The sequence below is a fragment of the Hypanus sabinus genome, unplaced genomic scaffold, assembly GCF_030144855.1.
Source record: "Hypanus sabinus isolate sHypSab1 unplaced genomic scaffold, sHypSab1.hap1 scaffold_202, whole genome shotgun sequence".
NCBI classification, from domain to species: Eukaryota; Metazoa; Chordata; class Chondrichthyes; order Myliobatiformes; family Dasyatidae; genus Hypanus; species Hypanus sabinus.
Window position 1 is genome coordinate 520,858 of NW_026780120.1, and position 15,956 is coordinate 536,813.

General features: G+C 48.0%; 1 protein-coding gene across 1 annotated transcript in view; it reads right to left on the reverse strand.

The window, feature by feature from the left end:
* Window positions 1-14,423, reverse strand: part of LOC132387598 (oncoprotein-induced transcript 3 protein-like) — a 31,563-nt gene extending 17,140 nt beyond the window's left edge. Inside the window, exons 1-2 of the mRNA XM_059959970.1 lie at window positions 14,374-14,423; window positions 3,544-3,585 (exon numbers count right to left, since the gene is read on the reverse strand). Of these exons, the coding sequence (XP_059815953.1) occupies window positions 3,544-3,577 (34 nt within the window). The 5' untranslated portion in view covers window positions 3,578-3,585; window positions 14,374-14,423. The remainder of the gene's footprint in view (window positions 1-3,543; window positions 3,586-14,373) is intronic.
* Between the last annotated feature and the right edge of the window lie 1,533 nt (window positions 14,424-15,956).

Consider the following 15,956-nt stretch of genomic DNA (forward strand, 5'->3'; position numbering starts at 1 on the left):
GAGTCGATTGTCAAGGAGGAAGTTATGGGGACTTGGAGGCATATGACAAGATAGGCAGAACTCAGCATGCTTTCTTTCAGGGAAAATCCTGCCTGACAAACATAGTGCAATTTTTTGAGAAAATTACAAGTAGGCTAGACGAGGGAGATGCAGTGGATGTTGTGTATTTGGATTTTCAGAAGGCCTTTGACAAGGTGCTGCTCATGAGTCTGCTAAACAAGAGAAGAGCTCATGGAATTACTGGATAGTTACATACGTGGATAGAGTGCTGGCTGATCAGCAGGAAGCACGGAGTGGGAATAAAGGGATCCCATTCTGGTTGGTTGCCAGTTACTAGTGGTGTTCCACAGGGGTCCGTGTTAGGGCCGCTTCTTTTTACGTTGTATATCAACAATTTGGATTATGGAATAGATGGCTTTATGGCTAAGTTTGCTGATGATACAAAGATAGGTGGAGGGGCTGGTAGTGCTGAGGAAACAGAGTCTGCAGAGAGTTTTGGATAGACTGGGAGAATGGGCAAAGAAGTGGCAAATGAATTACGATGTTGGAAAGTGTATGGTCATGCACTTTGGTAGAAGAAATAAACGGGCAGACTATTATTTAAATGGAGAGAGAATTCAAAGTTCTGAGATGTGTCGGGACTTGGGAGTCCTCATGCAGGGTATCCTTAACGTTAACCTCCAGGTTGAGTCAGTGGTGAAGAAGGCGAATGCAATGTTGGCATTCGTTTCTAGCGGAATAGAGTATAGGAGCAGGGATGTGATGTTGAGGCTCTATAAGGCACTGGTGAGACCTCTCTTGGAGTACTGTGTTCAGTTTTGGGATCTTAATTTAAGAAAGGATGTTCTGACATTGGAGAGGGTTCAGAGAAGATTCACTAGGTTGATTCCGGGAATAAAAGGGTTAACATATGAGGAACGTTTGACCGCTCTTGGGCTGTACTACTTGGAGTTTAGAAGAATGAGGGGGACCTCATAGACACATTTTGAATGTTGAAAGGCATGGACAGAATGGATGTGGCAAAATTGTTTCCCATGGTGGGGGAGTCTAGTACGAGAGGGCATGACTTAAGGATTGAAGGGCGCCCATTCAGAACAGAGATGCAAAGAATTTTTTTTTTAGCCAGAGGGTGGTGAATCTGTGGTATTTGTTGCCAAGGGCGGCAATGGAGTGCAAGTCAGTGGGTTTATTTAAGACAGAGATTGATAGGTATCTGAGTAGTCAGGGCATCAAAGGTTCTGGTGAGAAGGCGGGGGAATGGGACTAAAGGGAAAATTGGATCAGCTCATGATGAAATGATGGAGCAGACTCGATGGGTCGAATGGCCCACTTCTGCTCCTTTGTCTTATTGTCTTATGTAATGGCAGAGCTGACTCAATGGTTGAATGGCCTAATGTCTTGTGGTCTTATGTTTTCATTATTTATTACTATTTATTTCTATTTGCATTTGCACTGTAGTTGCCTTCTGCACTCTTCTTGATCTTTCATTGATCCTGTTACAGTTACTATTCTGTAGATTTGCTGAGTGTTCCCACAGGAAAATGAATCTCAGAGTTGTGTTTGGTGATATATGAACTCTAATAATAAAATTTACTTTGATTTTAAACATTTCCATCCTACCGACACAATGATCCTATCACTCCATGTCCCTCACATCCACATGTCTATTTAAGTGTCTCGTAATGTATTTGCCTCTACCACCATACCAGGCAGTGTATTTCAGGTGTCCACCACTCTCTGTAAAAACTTACCCCTCATATCCCCTTTGCACCTACCCCTTTTCACTATCAATACATGCCGTCTGGTATTAGACATTTCAACCCTGGGAAACAGATACCCTCTGTCCACTCTATCTATACCTTTAATAATCTTATAAACCTCTATCTGATCTACTCTCAGTCTCCACTGCTCCAGAGAAAACAACCCAAGTTTATCCTGCCTCTCGTGATAGCACATGCCCTCTAAACCAAACAGTACCCTGGTAAACCTCTTCTGCACCCTCTCCAAAGCCTCAACATCCTTCCGATAGTGAGGTGACTGAACTGTATGCAATACTCCAAATGTGGCCTATTCAGAGTTTTATAAATTTGCAACACAACCTCTTGACTTTTGATCTCAATGCCTCAACGAACAAAATCAGCATTCCATAAGCCTTCTTCACCACCTTATTGAACTCTGGGCAACTTTCAAGGAGTTCTGAACTTGGATCCCAAGATCTCTCTGCTCAGCAACACTGTTAAGGATCTTGCCCTTAACATGCCGAACTTTTGATTAGTAACTTTCCTGTAATCTATTGTATTCTTTTATCCCCATTAATTGTAGTGAAGTTATATGTTGCTCTTGCTCCTTGACACAGACAATAAATAAAATCTACTGTCACTGATTAAATGGACTCTCACGTTCAAGGTTACCACCATTCAACCGCATACACGTATCCTGCCAAACAACATTCCACCAGACCAAGGTGCACAACACAGTGCATATAACTCCCAACAACACATCCAGTAATATTACCACAAATAATTAATTATAAAACATAGTCTAGAAGAGTGACATTTAGCATAAGGTGCATTTCAAAGTTCGGAGTAAATTTATTATCAAAGTACAGATATTCACCATAAACAAGCCTGCGATTCATTTTCTTGTGGGCATACTCAATAAATCTATAGAATAATAACCACAACAGAATCAATGAGAGACCGACCAGTTGGGCCGTTCAACCAGAGTGCAGAAGACAACAAACTGTGCAAATACAAAAAGAAGAAATAATAATGATTAATAAATAAGCAATAAATATCAAGATCATGAGATGAAGGGTCCATAAAAGTGAGTCCATAGGTTGTGGGAACATTTCAATGACGGGGCCAGTGAAGTTGAGTGAACTTTTCCCCTGGGCCGTGCAATAGATTTTGAGCCGTTTCACAGACACCCGGTTCACCTGTCCTTTGTGAGGCCGGGAGGAGTCAGTGTACAATGTTTATATGAAGTGTGAGAGGTTGCAGCCCCTGTTTGAGTATCTGAAGGGGCTGCTGCTCACGTTTTGGTTGTACTTCAGCCCTGTGCTCCTGATATATGGTCACCCAGTACGGAGGGGTTGGGTCACTCAGAGAATCTACTGGTGGGCTTGTTCCTGGACCTGGCCGAGATGGCCATTCGTGGGTCCAGGCAGTCAAGGGCTCTGCCCGAGCTGAATGCCTGTCCCTCTTCTGGGGTTACCATCATGTAGAGATGGAGCATGCGATCACTATGGGTACAGGGATATTTCCTGGGACGGTGGGTCCTCCAGGGAATTGAGTGTTTTGTAGTTAGTAATAACCATATTTTAATTTGAAATTGTGAACAATCTTGTAAATCACTGATACTGTATTTGTGTTTTGTGAGTGAATAAAACTTTATAGTTTTGTAAAAACAAAATGGTAGTGATGCTCTTTACAGGCCTTTGTTGCCAGGGCTGTCTGCACACAGTCTACGATTCATTCTTGCCTGGACATTAATTAACCCTTGCCTTGCCATGACTTCCCCTTGCTGTTGGAAATTACTTACCCAGCAAAGCCAGAACCAGCAACGGGACCCTCATCTTCCTGGCTAAAAGGGGGAAAAACATAATTTAATTTTCTCATCAATGTTCTTCTACATCTCTTATTATCATCTATAGTATATTTTATTCATTGCACTGCACTGCATCCGTAAAGCAACAAATCTCAGGACATAGGTCACTAATAATACACCTGATTCTGAAGGTAATTTAAATCAGAGAGAAATGAGGCAGTGGGGTATGGAACAGAGTGCAAAGTGGGATCCATCGCTAGTGGGTGTGATACACCACGTTCTCACTGGGACACAACAGAGATAAGATCTCTCTCTCTCTGGCTCAGATAAACCACCAGAGTCTGTCTGCCCATCTCTCTCACACTGAGACCACACAGAGAGGGGTGAGATACCTACACCTCTCACTTGCCCCCCTATCTCTCTCCCTCCCACCACACAGAGATGGGTGAGATCTCCCTCTCTCCTTTCAGAAACTCCACCTGCGTTAATGTCCCTGCATCCATCCAGCCCACTCCCTCTTCAGATCTCTTCCCTCCACCAAACCCTGTCCCCATGCAGAGAGCACACACACACACACACACACACACACACTCTGATTCACAATGGGAAACCCCCTCACCCCCGCCTCCACACACACTCACACCTCTGACTCTCAATGGGGAACAGCCCCCCTTCTCTCTCTCTCACACACACACACACACACACACACACACATTCTGACCCTCAATAGGAAACTGCCCCCGACAAACTGATTCTCAATGGGAAACCCCCTCGTCCCCCGCCCCCCCACACACACACTCACATCTCTGTTAACGGCACAGATCACAGATAACTGAGCCTGCCCACGGTTTACAGTCTGCGTGAGAGACGGAGGGAGATGGAACTACCTGTATCCTCCTCAGTTCTGGGGTCAGTACATGAGTGGAGTCAGCCTTGGCCCCAACTACCTTCCACACCGGCTGCTGGTGTGAAAGAACACAGGGCTGGGTAGCGACACGGCTGAAGATAAGATATGGGTGAACATGCAAAGTGAGGGAGCTGACATGTATCCCAGCCGCCTGGAATGAAGAGTCCATTGTTCTCATTTCCCAAACTTCCTCAACGGACACAGCATCGGCAACAGCTCAGGGCAGGAAAAGGGCTCTGTGTGTCGGGACAGAAATGGACACACAGACCAGAGAGTCGAATTAAACCCATGAATTAGGGAGTGGGATAAACCCCTGACAAAACATTCTGCACTGGGCTGTGTATCGGACACACAAGATACTGGGGAGCTCAGCAGGTCAGGCAGCATCTATGCAGAGAAATAAAGAGTCAACGTTTCAGGTCTCTTCAACCCTTTACCTCTTCCAGCTATCACCTCCCAGTATCTCACTTCACCCTCCCACTCACTTACCTCCCCCTCACCTGGCTCCACCTATCACCTCCCAGTATCTCACTTCACCCTCCCACTCACTTACCTTCCCCCTCGCCTGGCTCCACCTATCACCTCCCAGTATCTCACTTCACCCTCCCACTCACTTACCTTCCCCCTCACCTGACTCCCCCTATCACCTCCCAGCTTCTCACTTCACCCTCCCACTCACTTACCTCCCCCTCACCTGGCTCCACCTATCACCTCCCAGTATCTCACTTCACCCTCCCATTCACTTAACCTTCCCCCTCGCCTGGCTCCAGCTATCACCTCCCAGTATCTCACTTCACCCTCCCACTCACTTAGCTCCCCCTCACCTGGCTCCACCTATCACCTCCCAGTATCTCACTTCACCCTCCCACTCACTTACCTCCCCCTCACCTGGCTCCACCTATCACCCCCCAGCTTCATCCTCCCACTCACTTACCCTCCCCCTCGCCTGGCTCCACCTATCACCTCCCAGCTTCTCACTTCACCCTCCCACTCACTTACCCTCCCCCTCCCCCGACTCCACCATAACCTCTTGACTTTTGAACTCAGTGTCTCAACTAACAAATGCAAGCATTCCATAAGCCTTCTTAAACACAAAAGACTCTGCAGATGCTGGGGTCAAAGCAACACGCACAACACACTGGTTTTTCCATGTTTTGCTATTTTCCCTGTTTTTTTTTGGCTCCAATGTGAAAAAAGGAGCACGTGATTCACAAATACAAATTTTCAGTTAAATTAATCAACATCCCTGGTTATTAAGGTGAACAAGGTGTTGGAATCAGTTTAGTTTGAGGTGAGTGAAGTTATCCTCACTGGATCAGCAGCCTGATGATTGAAGGGTAATAACTGTGCTTGACCTGGTGGTGTGAGACCCGAGGTTCCTGTATCTCCTGCCCAATGGGAGCAGCGGGAAGAGAGCACGGTCTGGATGGGGGTCACTGATGATGGATGCAGCTTTCTTGTGTCAACGCTCCTTCTAGTTGTGCTCAATGGTGGGGATGTGTGTGTGTGTGTGTGTGTGTGTGTGTGTGTGTGTGTGTGTGTGTGTGTGTGTGTGTGTGTGTGTGTGTGTGTGTGTTGTGTGTGTGTGTTTGTGTGTGTGTGTGTGTGTCTGTGTGTGTGTTTGTGTGTGTGTGTCTCCCCTTCCTCTCTCTCACCTCAACTGTCTTTCACTTTCTTGCTCTCTGCTTTCCTCACCCCCAACATCTCACATTGTGCAAATGCCTCTTGCTTTGACCTGTGACCTTTCACCAAATGTGACCTGTGTCTATGATGTGAAAACCCGTCTGTTCTCAGTCTGTTTGCATCCGGTGGCAAACAGGAGAACAGAACAGAGCAGAATTAACCAGAGGGCTGTTCCTATTGGAACTGTAATGGCCACAGAAGCAAGAGTGAATAATTTATAATGTTTTGCGGAGAAACTGAGTATTCAGCACCACAAACTACATATCATACCTCTGACCCTCTCTCATGTCACCCCCTCCCCACCTTTCTGTCTCACTCTCCGGATCACCTCACTACACTATTCCAGGAACTCCTCTCACTTCTGTCTGTTGGTGAATTTGCATCTGTGGGTGAATTTGCATCTGTGGGTGAATTTGCATCTGTGGCTTTCAACACGTGACACCTGCATGTGTGAAATAAACAGTCCATTGTTCGCAACCTGTGTGTGTTTTGTTGCCAATGATTTCCTGTTGTTTGCCTCCCACCCTTCTTAAAGAGTGGAGTGACATTTACAATTTTCCATTCCTCCGAAACCATCCCAGAATCTAGTGATTGTTGAAAGATCACTACTAATGCCTTCACAGTCATTTCAGCCACCTCTTTCAGAACCCTGGGGTGTAGTCCATCTGGTCCAGGTGACTTATCGACTTTCAGACCTTTCACAACCCAAACACCTTCTCCTAATAGCAACTACACTGACTTCTGCCCCCGACACTTGAATTTCTGGCAGACTGATGGTGTCTTTCACAGTGAAGAAAAATTCAAAATACTTATTAAGTTTGTCCGCCTTTCTTAATACTGTATTATGTCCTCTCCAGCGTCATTTTCCACCTGTTTCTTTTCTCATTATTGCTTTTTTATTGCCTTCATTTTGTTTTTAAAACCCTCCAGCTTCCCACTAATTATTGATTTACTGTATGCCCTTGTGTTTGAATTTATGCTGTCATTAACTTCACTTTACAGCCACAGTTGCCTCATCTTCCCTTTACAATATTTCTTTATCTTTGGTATTTATCTATCATGCATTTCCAAATTACTCCCAGAAACTCCAGCCATTGCTGCTCTGCCATCATCCCTGATAATGTCCGCTTCCAATCAACTTTGGCCAGCTCCTCTCTCATGCCTCTGTAGTTCCCTTTACCCCCCTGTAATACTGATACATCTGATTTTAGCTTCTCCCTCTCTAACTGCAGGGTGAATTCCATCATATTTTGATCTCTGTCTCATTACACAACACCAAATCCAGACCCTGGGTCTTAGCACTCAGATCTGCAGCTGGATCTTCAACTTCCTCACAGACAGGACCCAGGCTGTGAAAATAGGGGACAAGCTCCCCTCCACAATCACTCTGAGCACCGGTGCCCCACAATGCTGTGTACTCAGCCCCCTGCTGTACTCACTGAACACCCATGATTGTGTAGCCACGTTTCCATCGAACTCAATATATGTTTGCTGATGACACCACAATTGTAGGCCTTATCTCAGGTAATGATGAGTTTGAGTACAGAGAGGAAATTAAGAACCTGGTGGCATGTTGCCAAAAGTAACCTATCCCGCAACATCAGCAAGACGAAGGAATTGGTTGTTCACTGCAGAAGGAGTAGCGGACTGCACGACCCCATCTACATCGGTGGTGCGCAGATGGAGCAGGTCAAAGCTTTAAGCTGCTTGGGGTCAATATCACAAATGACCTGACTTGGTCTAACCCAGCAGAGTCCACTGCCAAGTAGGCCCACTAGCACCTTTACTTCCTGAGAAAGCTGAAGGAATCTGACCTGTCCCCTAAAACCCTCACTAATTTGTATAGATGCACTGTAGAAAGCATTCTTCTAGGGTGCATCACAACCTGGTGTGGAAGTTGTCCTGTCCAAGACCAGAAGAAGCTGCCGAAGATCCTGAACACAGCCCAGCACATCACACAACCCAATCTCCCATCCTTGGACTCACTTTACACCGCACGCTGTCGGAGCAGAGCTGCCAGGATAATCAAGGACACGACCCACCCAGACAACACACTCTTTGTCCCACTTCCCTCCGGGAGAAGACTCGTATGGCCAGATTGGGGAACAGCTTCTTTCCAGACTGCTGAATGGATCCTGATCTGGATCTGGGCCGTACCTTCCAAATATCCAGACCTGTCTCTTGTTTTTTTTTTTGCACGACCTTACCCTTTTCTGTTTTTTTTAATTTATGATCTGTAATTTAAATTTTTATTATATTTACTATTGATTTGTACGCCAGGGAGCACGAAGTGCAGAATCAATATCACCGTCATGATTGTACGTACTAGTATCAATTGTTTGGCGACAATAAAGTAATAAAGTAGTTCAGATGTCTTTCTCCTGGTGGGCTCAACCACGAGCTGCTTTGAAAATCCATCTCGTATGCATTCTACAAATTCCTTCTTTTGGGATCCAGCACAAACATGATTTTCCCAATCTACCTGCAAATTAAAACCCCCATGGTTAGCATTACATTGTCCCTTTTTACATGCCCTTCCTATCTCCTGTTGCAATTTGTAGTCTGCATCCTAGTTACTGTTCTGAGGCCAGTGTAAATTGAATTGGAATTGAACATACAACTTACAAACTCCATATACAGGAGTAAAAATCTTATGTAGGGCTCTCAGTAACTGTGGTGTTAACTGTTCAGGCTAACAAAATGGCTTCTTTGTATTGTTATAATGAAATGGCTTCTCTGTAATGTTACTTAATGCTGTAATGGGTTTCTGTATCTGGAATGTTTGGGTTATAACTGTAGCTCAGGGGGATCTAGTCAATGGAGAATTGTTATGCTATCTTGTATCTGTGAGCTGAGCAGGAGTTCACGGTCTTTTCTCGGGAGGCGAGCGAGGAGGATGACGGGTGAGGAGCGGACAGCGGTTCCAGGGCAGCGGATACTGGACGTCGGTGGTTCGGACGGTGGCCGAAGGCTCGGAAGGTCGTTGTGGATGGAACCGGAGGCGTGAGCTCCAACGTATTAAAATATTATGTGCACCAACTGATAAACTTACTGATTTGGCATTTTTAGGTTATCAGTTTCTACTAACCCATCACCAAGAAATAACTATAAAATTGTAATTATGTACTCGCCTTTGGTGCATTGTCTGATATTTGTGTTGCGGGCGTGTACTGGGGGGCATTACACTGTATTTACACTGAAGTACTGCACTATTGGCAGGGCAGCAGTGGTTCACCGTAGGCGAATGGGGGTAAATTGGGGGCACAGATGTTACACTTATGTTACGTCTCTATTTTAATGTGCAATTTATACTAATTTATAATGAATCTTACGTACACCCGGACAGTCAATATCACATTGAAATACAGTTGCATCAGCATGAATTAATTAGTCTGATGGCCTGGTGGAAGAAGCTGTCCCGGAGCCTGTTGGTCCTGGCTTTTATGCTGCGGTACCGTTTCCCAGAAGGTAGCAGCTGGAACAGTTTGTAGTTGGTGTGGCTCAGGTCCCTAATGATCTTTTGGGCCCTTTTTACACACGTGTCTTTGTAAATGTCCTGAATAGTGGGAAGTTCACATCTACAGATGCACTGGGCTGTCCACACCACTCTCTGCAGAGTCCTGTGATTGAGGGAAGTACAGTTCCATATCAGGCAGTGATGCAGCCAGTCAGGATGCTCTCTATTGTGCCCCTGTAGAAAGTTCTTAGGATTTGGTGGCCCATACCAAACTTCCTCAACTGTCTGAGCTGAAAGTGGTGCTTTTTTAACCACACAGCTGGTATGTACAGACCACGTGAGATCCTCGGTGATGTTTATGCTGAGGAACAAGGCTGTTCACCCTCTGAACCCCAGATCCATTGATGTCAATAGGGGCGAGCCTGTCTCCATTCCTCCTGTAGTCCACAACCAGCTCCTTCTATTTTTAATGACATTGAGGGAGAGGTTGTTTTCTTGACACCTCTGTGTCAGTGTGATACTACTCTCATCTGGGATTATTTAGTATTGCAGATTCTGAATTTTACTCACAAGATTCTACATATTCTCAATCCGATGCCAACTCCATCTCAGAATTCAATTCCCACCCCAACCCTTCTGCTTACCCTCCTATCCATTCGATACAATGTGTATGTTAATCTCCCAACCACAACTCAGTGATGCCCACAATGTCATGCCTGAGCATTAAAAGTGCTGTGTTCATCACCCTTTTCAATGTTCCCCCCATGTTACCAGAAGTTAAATTTATATCCCTTTCTGGAGACTTTTGTAACCTCTCCTGCACTCGCCTTCCCTTTTACTTCATCCTCACTTTCCAAACTGTTGAAATGTTGAACCTATTATTTAGTTTAAAGACAAACTTCACCCTATCCCAGTGATTGCAATTTCGACCGGTCATCTGCCTAAATTCCACCACCATGTTGGTTTTGGTACCAGAGGTGAAAATACACTGGACCTGGTTTATACTGACATACCAGGAGCATATAAAGCCATTCCCCAGCCCCACGTTCAATTGACTGCTTCTCTTGCTGCTTCTCCCTACGTATTCTACGCTCCACCCTTTCCACCATGAGGAGATACCTGGTGACCCTGACAGAGACTCTGCCACAGCTCCAGGAATCTCTCTCTGCTGCATGCAATGGGCCTCTCCGATACTTGATCCTCAGCTGGATCCTCACTTTCAATCACTGGTTCTTCACCTTCCTCACAACCAGTAAGGATCAGACGATGGCCTACCTGCAGACCACAGAACCCACTGTCTCTATCGCCGGTGGCCCTGGACACCCCGAGACCACAGTGCCTGCTGCCGTCTGCTTGGGCCTCGATACCGTCGGATGCCCCAGATTACGAATCTCTCTGAATCCATCCCCAGCCCCGAAGGCTTTGGACATCTCCGTACCAGTGACACTAATATCACCAACTCCAGTTCCAATGATCCCGAGTGGATTCAGAACCCGGTTTCCACTGCCGTCAGTGCTGGTTCCAATGACCATGGACACCTTCAAACTGCTAATTGCAGAACATCTAACTCCGACTCCAGCCTGGACATTGACAACATCACCTCCAGGCCGAGACTTTTCATGCTGCCACTGGAAACCCAGTCTCCCCTTCCCCCACCACCACTCTGCAGTCCCGGGTCTCTCAGGCCCTACCGTCAGCTCTTGGGTCCACAGAGCCTCCATCGTCCTCCAACCCCACCTTCCCTGGACACTCCAACCCTCCTCTCTCCTCAGACACTACCAACCCTCTTCCCCATTCTGATCCCAACTCTCATCCGTGCCGGGTCTTCACAATTCCCTCTGACATTCCCCTCTCTGAGGCAGAACATTCTGTCCTCATTAAGACCTCACTTTTGCCCCACTGCACCCACCGTGACATTGAACTCTTCTTCCATTGCCTCTGTATCCATGCTTACGTCTTTGGCAAGGACTCTGCAGACCGCACCGATTACCCAGTCTGCCATCGCCAACCCTCCTCTTCCTGGACACCGTGCTCTGGTCTTCTGCCTGCTCTTCTTTTTATAGCCAATTGCCTGCGAAACACCAACTGTCTCAACTTTAACCCTCCTCACTCCAATTCTAACCTCACCCCTCTGTACACGCTGCTCTCCACTCTCTCCGCACTAATCCTAACCTCACTATCAATCCTCCAGGTAAGGGTGGGGTGCTGTAGTAGTCTGGTGGACTGACCACTACCCTGCTGAGTCCACGAAACAACTCTCAGACAACTCCTCCTACTTAATCCTTGAACAGGACCCCACTAAGGAGCACCAGACTACTGTCTCCCACACCGTCACTGACCTCATCGACTCTGGGATCTCCCATCCACTGCCACCAACTTCATAGTTCCCTTAGCCTGCACCTCCTGTTTCTACCTCCCACTCAAGATCCACAAACCTGACTGTCCAGGTAGACCCAGTGTTTCAGCCTGCTCCTACCCCACTGAACTTATATCTGCATACCTCCACTGTTTTATTCCCCTTGGTCAGTCCCTTCCTACCTACATCCGTCACACTTTACGTGCTCTTGATCGTTTCAATGTCTTTAAGCTCCCTGGTCCTGATCATCTCATTTTCACTGTGGATGTCCAGACCCAATACACTTCCATTCCCCATCGGGTGGGCATTAAATCTCTCCACTTTCTTCAGAACAACAGAGTCAACCAGTTCCCCTCTACCACGACTCTCCTCCGTCTGGTGGAACTGGTCCTCATCCTCAATAATTTCTCCTTCGGTTCCTCCCACCACCTTCAAACCAAAAGTGTGGCCATGGGCACTCACATAGGTCCCAGCTGTGCCTCCCTTTTTGTCGGCTACATTTAACATTCCTGTTCAAAGCGTACACTGGTATTGCTCCCCAACTCTTCCTATGCTAATCAAAGACTGCATTGCTGCTGATTCCTGCACCCGTGCTGAGCTTGTCAACTTCATCAACTTTGCTTCCAACTTCCACCCTGCCCTCAAATTTACCTCGTCTATACCTCCCCTTTCTCAATCTCTATTTCCATCTCTGGAGACAGTCTATCTACTGATATCTTTTACAAACCCACTGACTTTCACAGCTACCTGGACCACACCTCGTCCCACCCCGTCACTTGTAAAAACCCCATCACCCTTCATTCCAGAACTACTGAGATGTCTTCCTCCTTCAAAGAAAAGCGATTCCCTTCCTCCTCCATCAACGCTGCCCTCACCCGCATCTCTTCCATTTCACACACATCTGCCCTCACCCCATCCTCCCGCCGTCAAACCAGGAATAGAGTTCTTTTCCTCAACTACCACCCCACCTGCTTTCACATACAGCACATAATTCTACATAACATCCGCCAGCTCCAACGTGACCCCACCACCAAGCAAATCATTCCCTCCCCTGCACTCCTCCTCACCCCAACTTTCCACAGGGATCACTCCCAATACAACTCCCTGTCCACTCGTCCCTCCCCACTGATCTCCTCCTGGTACTCATCCTTGCAAGCGGAACAAGAGTCACAACTGTCCCTACACCTCCTCCCTCACCACCATTCAGGGCCCCAAACAGTCCTTCCAGGTGAGCTGACACTTCACCTGTGAGTCTGTTGGGGCATCTACTGTATTCGGTGCTCCAGGTGTGGCCTCCTGTATATCAGAGAGACCCGATGAAAATTGGGAGACCGCTTCACCGAGCACCTACGATCCATCTGCCAGAAAAAGCAGGATTTCCCAGTGACCACCCATTTCAATTCTGTTTCCCATTCCCATTCCAACATGTCAGTCCATGGTCTCTACTGTCGTGATGAGGCCACACTCAGGATGGAGGAGCAACACTTTATATTCTGTCTGGGAGCATCCAAGCAGTTGGCATATACATCGATTTCTTGAGCTTCTGGTAATTGCCCCAATCCCCTTCACAATTCCCCATTCCCTTTTCCCTCTTTCAACTTACCTCCTTACCCTCCCATCACCTGCCTCAGGTGCTCCTACCCTTCCGTTTCTCCCATGGTCTTCTGCCCTCGATCAGATCCCCCTTCTCCAGCCCTTTATCTCTTCCATCAAACTTCCCTGTTCTTTACTTCACCTCCTCCCCCTCTCCCGGTTTCACCTATCACCCACCACCTTGTACTTCCTCCTCCACTCCCCCACCTTCTTAATCGGACTTCTCTTCTTTCCCTTCTGTCCTGATGAAGGGTCTCGGCCTGAAACATCGACTGTTTACTCTTTTCCACAGATGCTGCCTGACCTGCTGAGTTCCTCCAGCATTTTGTGTGTGTTGCTTTGGATTTCCAGCATCTGCAGATTGTCTCATGTCTGTGAGTCTTCTCCTGTTCCTATTTCTATGTTCTGACATTGTACGAGATGTTGGTGAGGCCAGATTTGGAATACTGTGCTCAGGTTTAGTCACACTGCGACAGCAACAATATCATGAAGCTGGACGGAGTGCAGAGGAGATTTACCAGGATGTTGCCAGGACTCGTGGGACTGAGTTATGGACAGAGGGTGAGCAGGTTGGGACTTTTTGTTTTGTCCCCATTGGAGTGTAGGAGAATGAGTGGTCATCTTATAGAGGTGTAGACAATCATGAGGGACATACACTCAGTGATGGAGGGGTCTCGGGAGGTAATTCTAGAGCTGAGGGTCATGGTGGACAGTGTTGTAGAGATTAATTCAGGATAATAGAGGCAGGGATGGGACAGCAGTGATATCTCAGTGGGGAGTGAGACCAGAGGAAATGTTCACCCTCCCAGTCTCAGCTCCATCTCTCACCTCAGCCTGGTTTCCATCTGTTGTTCAATGTTCCCCTGTGGCTCCTCACCAGACGTTGCCTCTGCCCCTGACACGGAGAGTCCATCGCTCTTAGTCTGACACCTTCCTGTAACAGACCCGTCATCAGTGGACTCTGACCATTGGGACTCTGCCCACCTCAGACTCGTCCCTCACCCTCGGGAGCTCCCCCTCAACACACTGTCCCTCACCCTCAGCAGCCCCCTCACACCGAGTACCCCACTACCTCAGAAGCTCCCTCAAGTCAGTCCCTTAGACCCAGCCATCTCTCAGCCTACGGAGATCTCTCAAGTCAGATGGTCCCTTGATCTCAGGAGCTGCCTCACCTCGATCCCTCCCGCTACCTCAGGAGTTTTCTCAGCCCATCCCTGGAGCTGCTACACCAGACACTGTCCTCTTACCCCATGAGTTTTCTCAGTCCATCCCTTATCCTAGAGTGTTCCCTCACCTCAGACCCATCTCGACCTCAGGAGATACTCAGACCAACACTCAATGTAAGAGGTCCCATGGTCTGAGACCCTCCTCAGCTTCAGCTTCTCCCTCACCAAGACCCTCCTCACCCTCAGACACGCCTCACTAACACCATCCTGACTGTGACCCTCCCCACTCAGAACCTCCCTCAACGACCCTCCACACCCCGAACCTCCCTCATCAAGACCCTCACCCCAAAATCTTCCCTCACTGAGACACTCTCATACCCTCCCTCACCAAGAACATTCCTCACCCTCAGTCCCTCCTACTGCTTATCCTCATTCCCTCACTGAATCATCACTACCAGACCCTCCCTCACTGAATCATCCTCAGCTACTACATTCTCTACCCCACAGACCCTCCTCGCCCTCGGTCACTCCAAAGACACCCTCACCGAAACCCTCCCTCACTCTCAGACCCTCCTCGCCCTCAGTCACTCCAAAAACACCCTCACCGAGACCCTCCCTCACCCTCAGACCCTCCTCGCCCTCAGTCACTCCAAACACCCTCACCGAAACCCTCCCTCACTCTCAGACCCTCCTCGCCCTCAGTCACTCCAAAAACACCCTCACCGAGACCCTCCCTCACCCTCAGACCCTCCTCGCCCTCAGTCACTCCAAAGACACCCTCACCGAAACCCTCCCTCACTCTCAGACCCTCCTCGCCCTCAGTCACTCCAAAAACACCCTCACCGAGACCCTCCCTCACCCTCAGACCCTCCTCGCCCTCAGTCACTCCAAAAACACCCTCACCGAAACCCTCCCTCAGACCCCCCCACCCCCCCATTCAGACACCCCGACACCTTCAGGCGGAGCTCGAGCCTCGGGCAGATTAATCGACCAATGACGGAGGGAGAGAGGTGGGGATAGCAAGATTGACGGACTGAGCGGACAATAACGAAGCGAGGGAGGTGGGGCTCGCGCTGCGGGAAACGAACCGACCAGAGGCGGATAGCGGAGCTCACGAGCCGACGGTTTACCTGCCCGATGACGTAACGGGGTGGGCGGTGTTACCTGAGCAGTGACGTAAGGCGAACTGCGCGCGACGGTGAGCGGTCACCTGATTGGCTTTTTCGGAGCAAATTCCAGAAAATT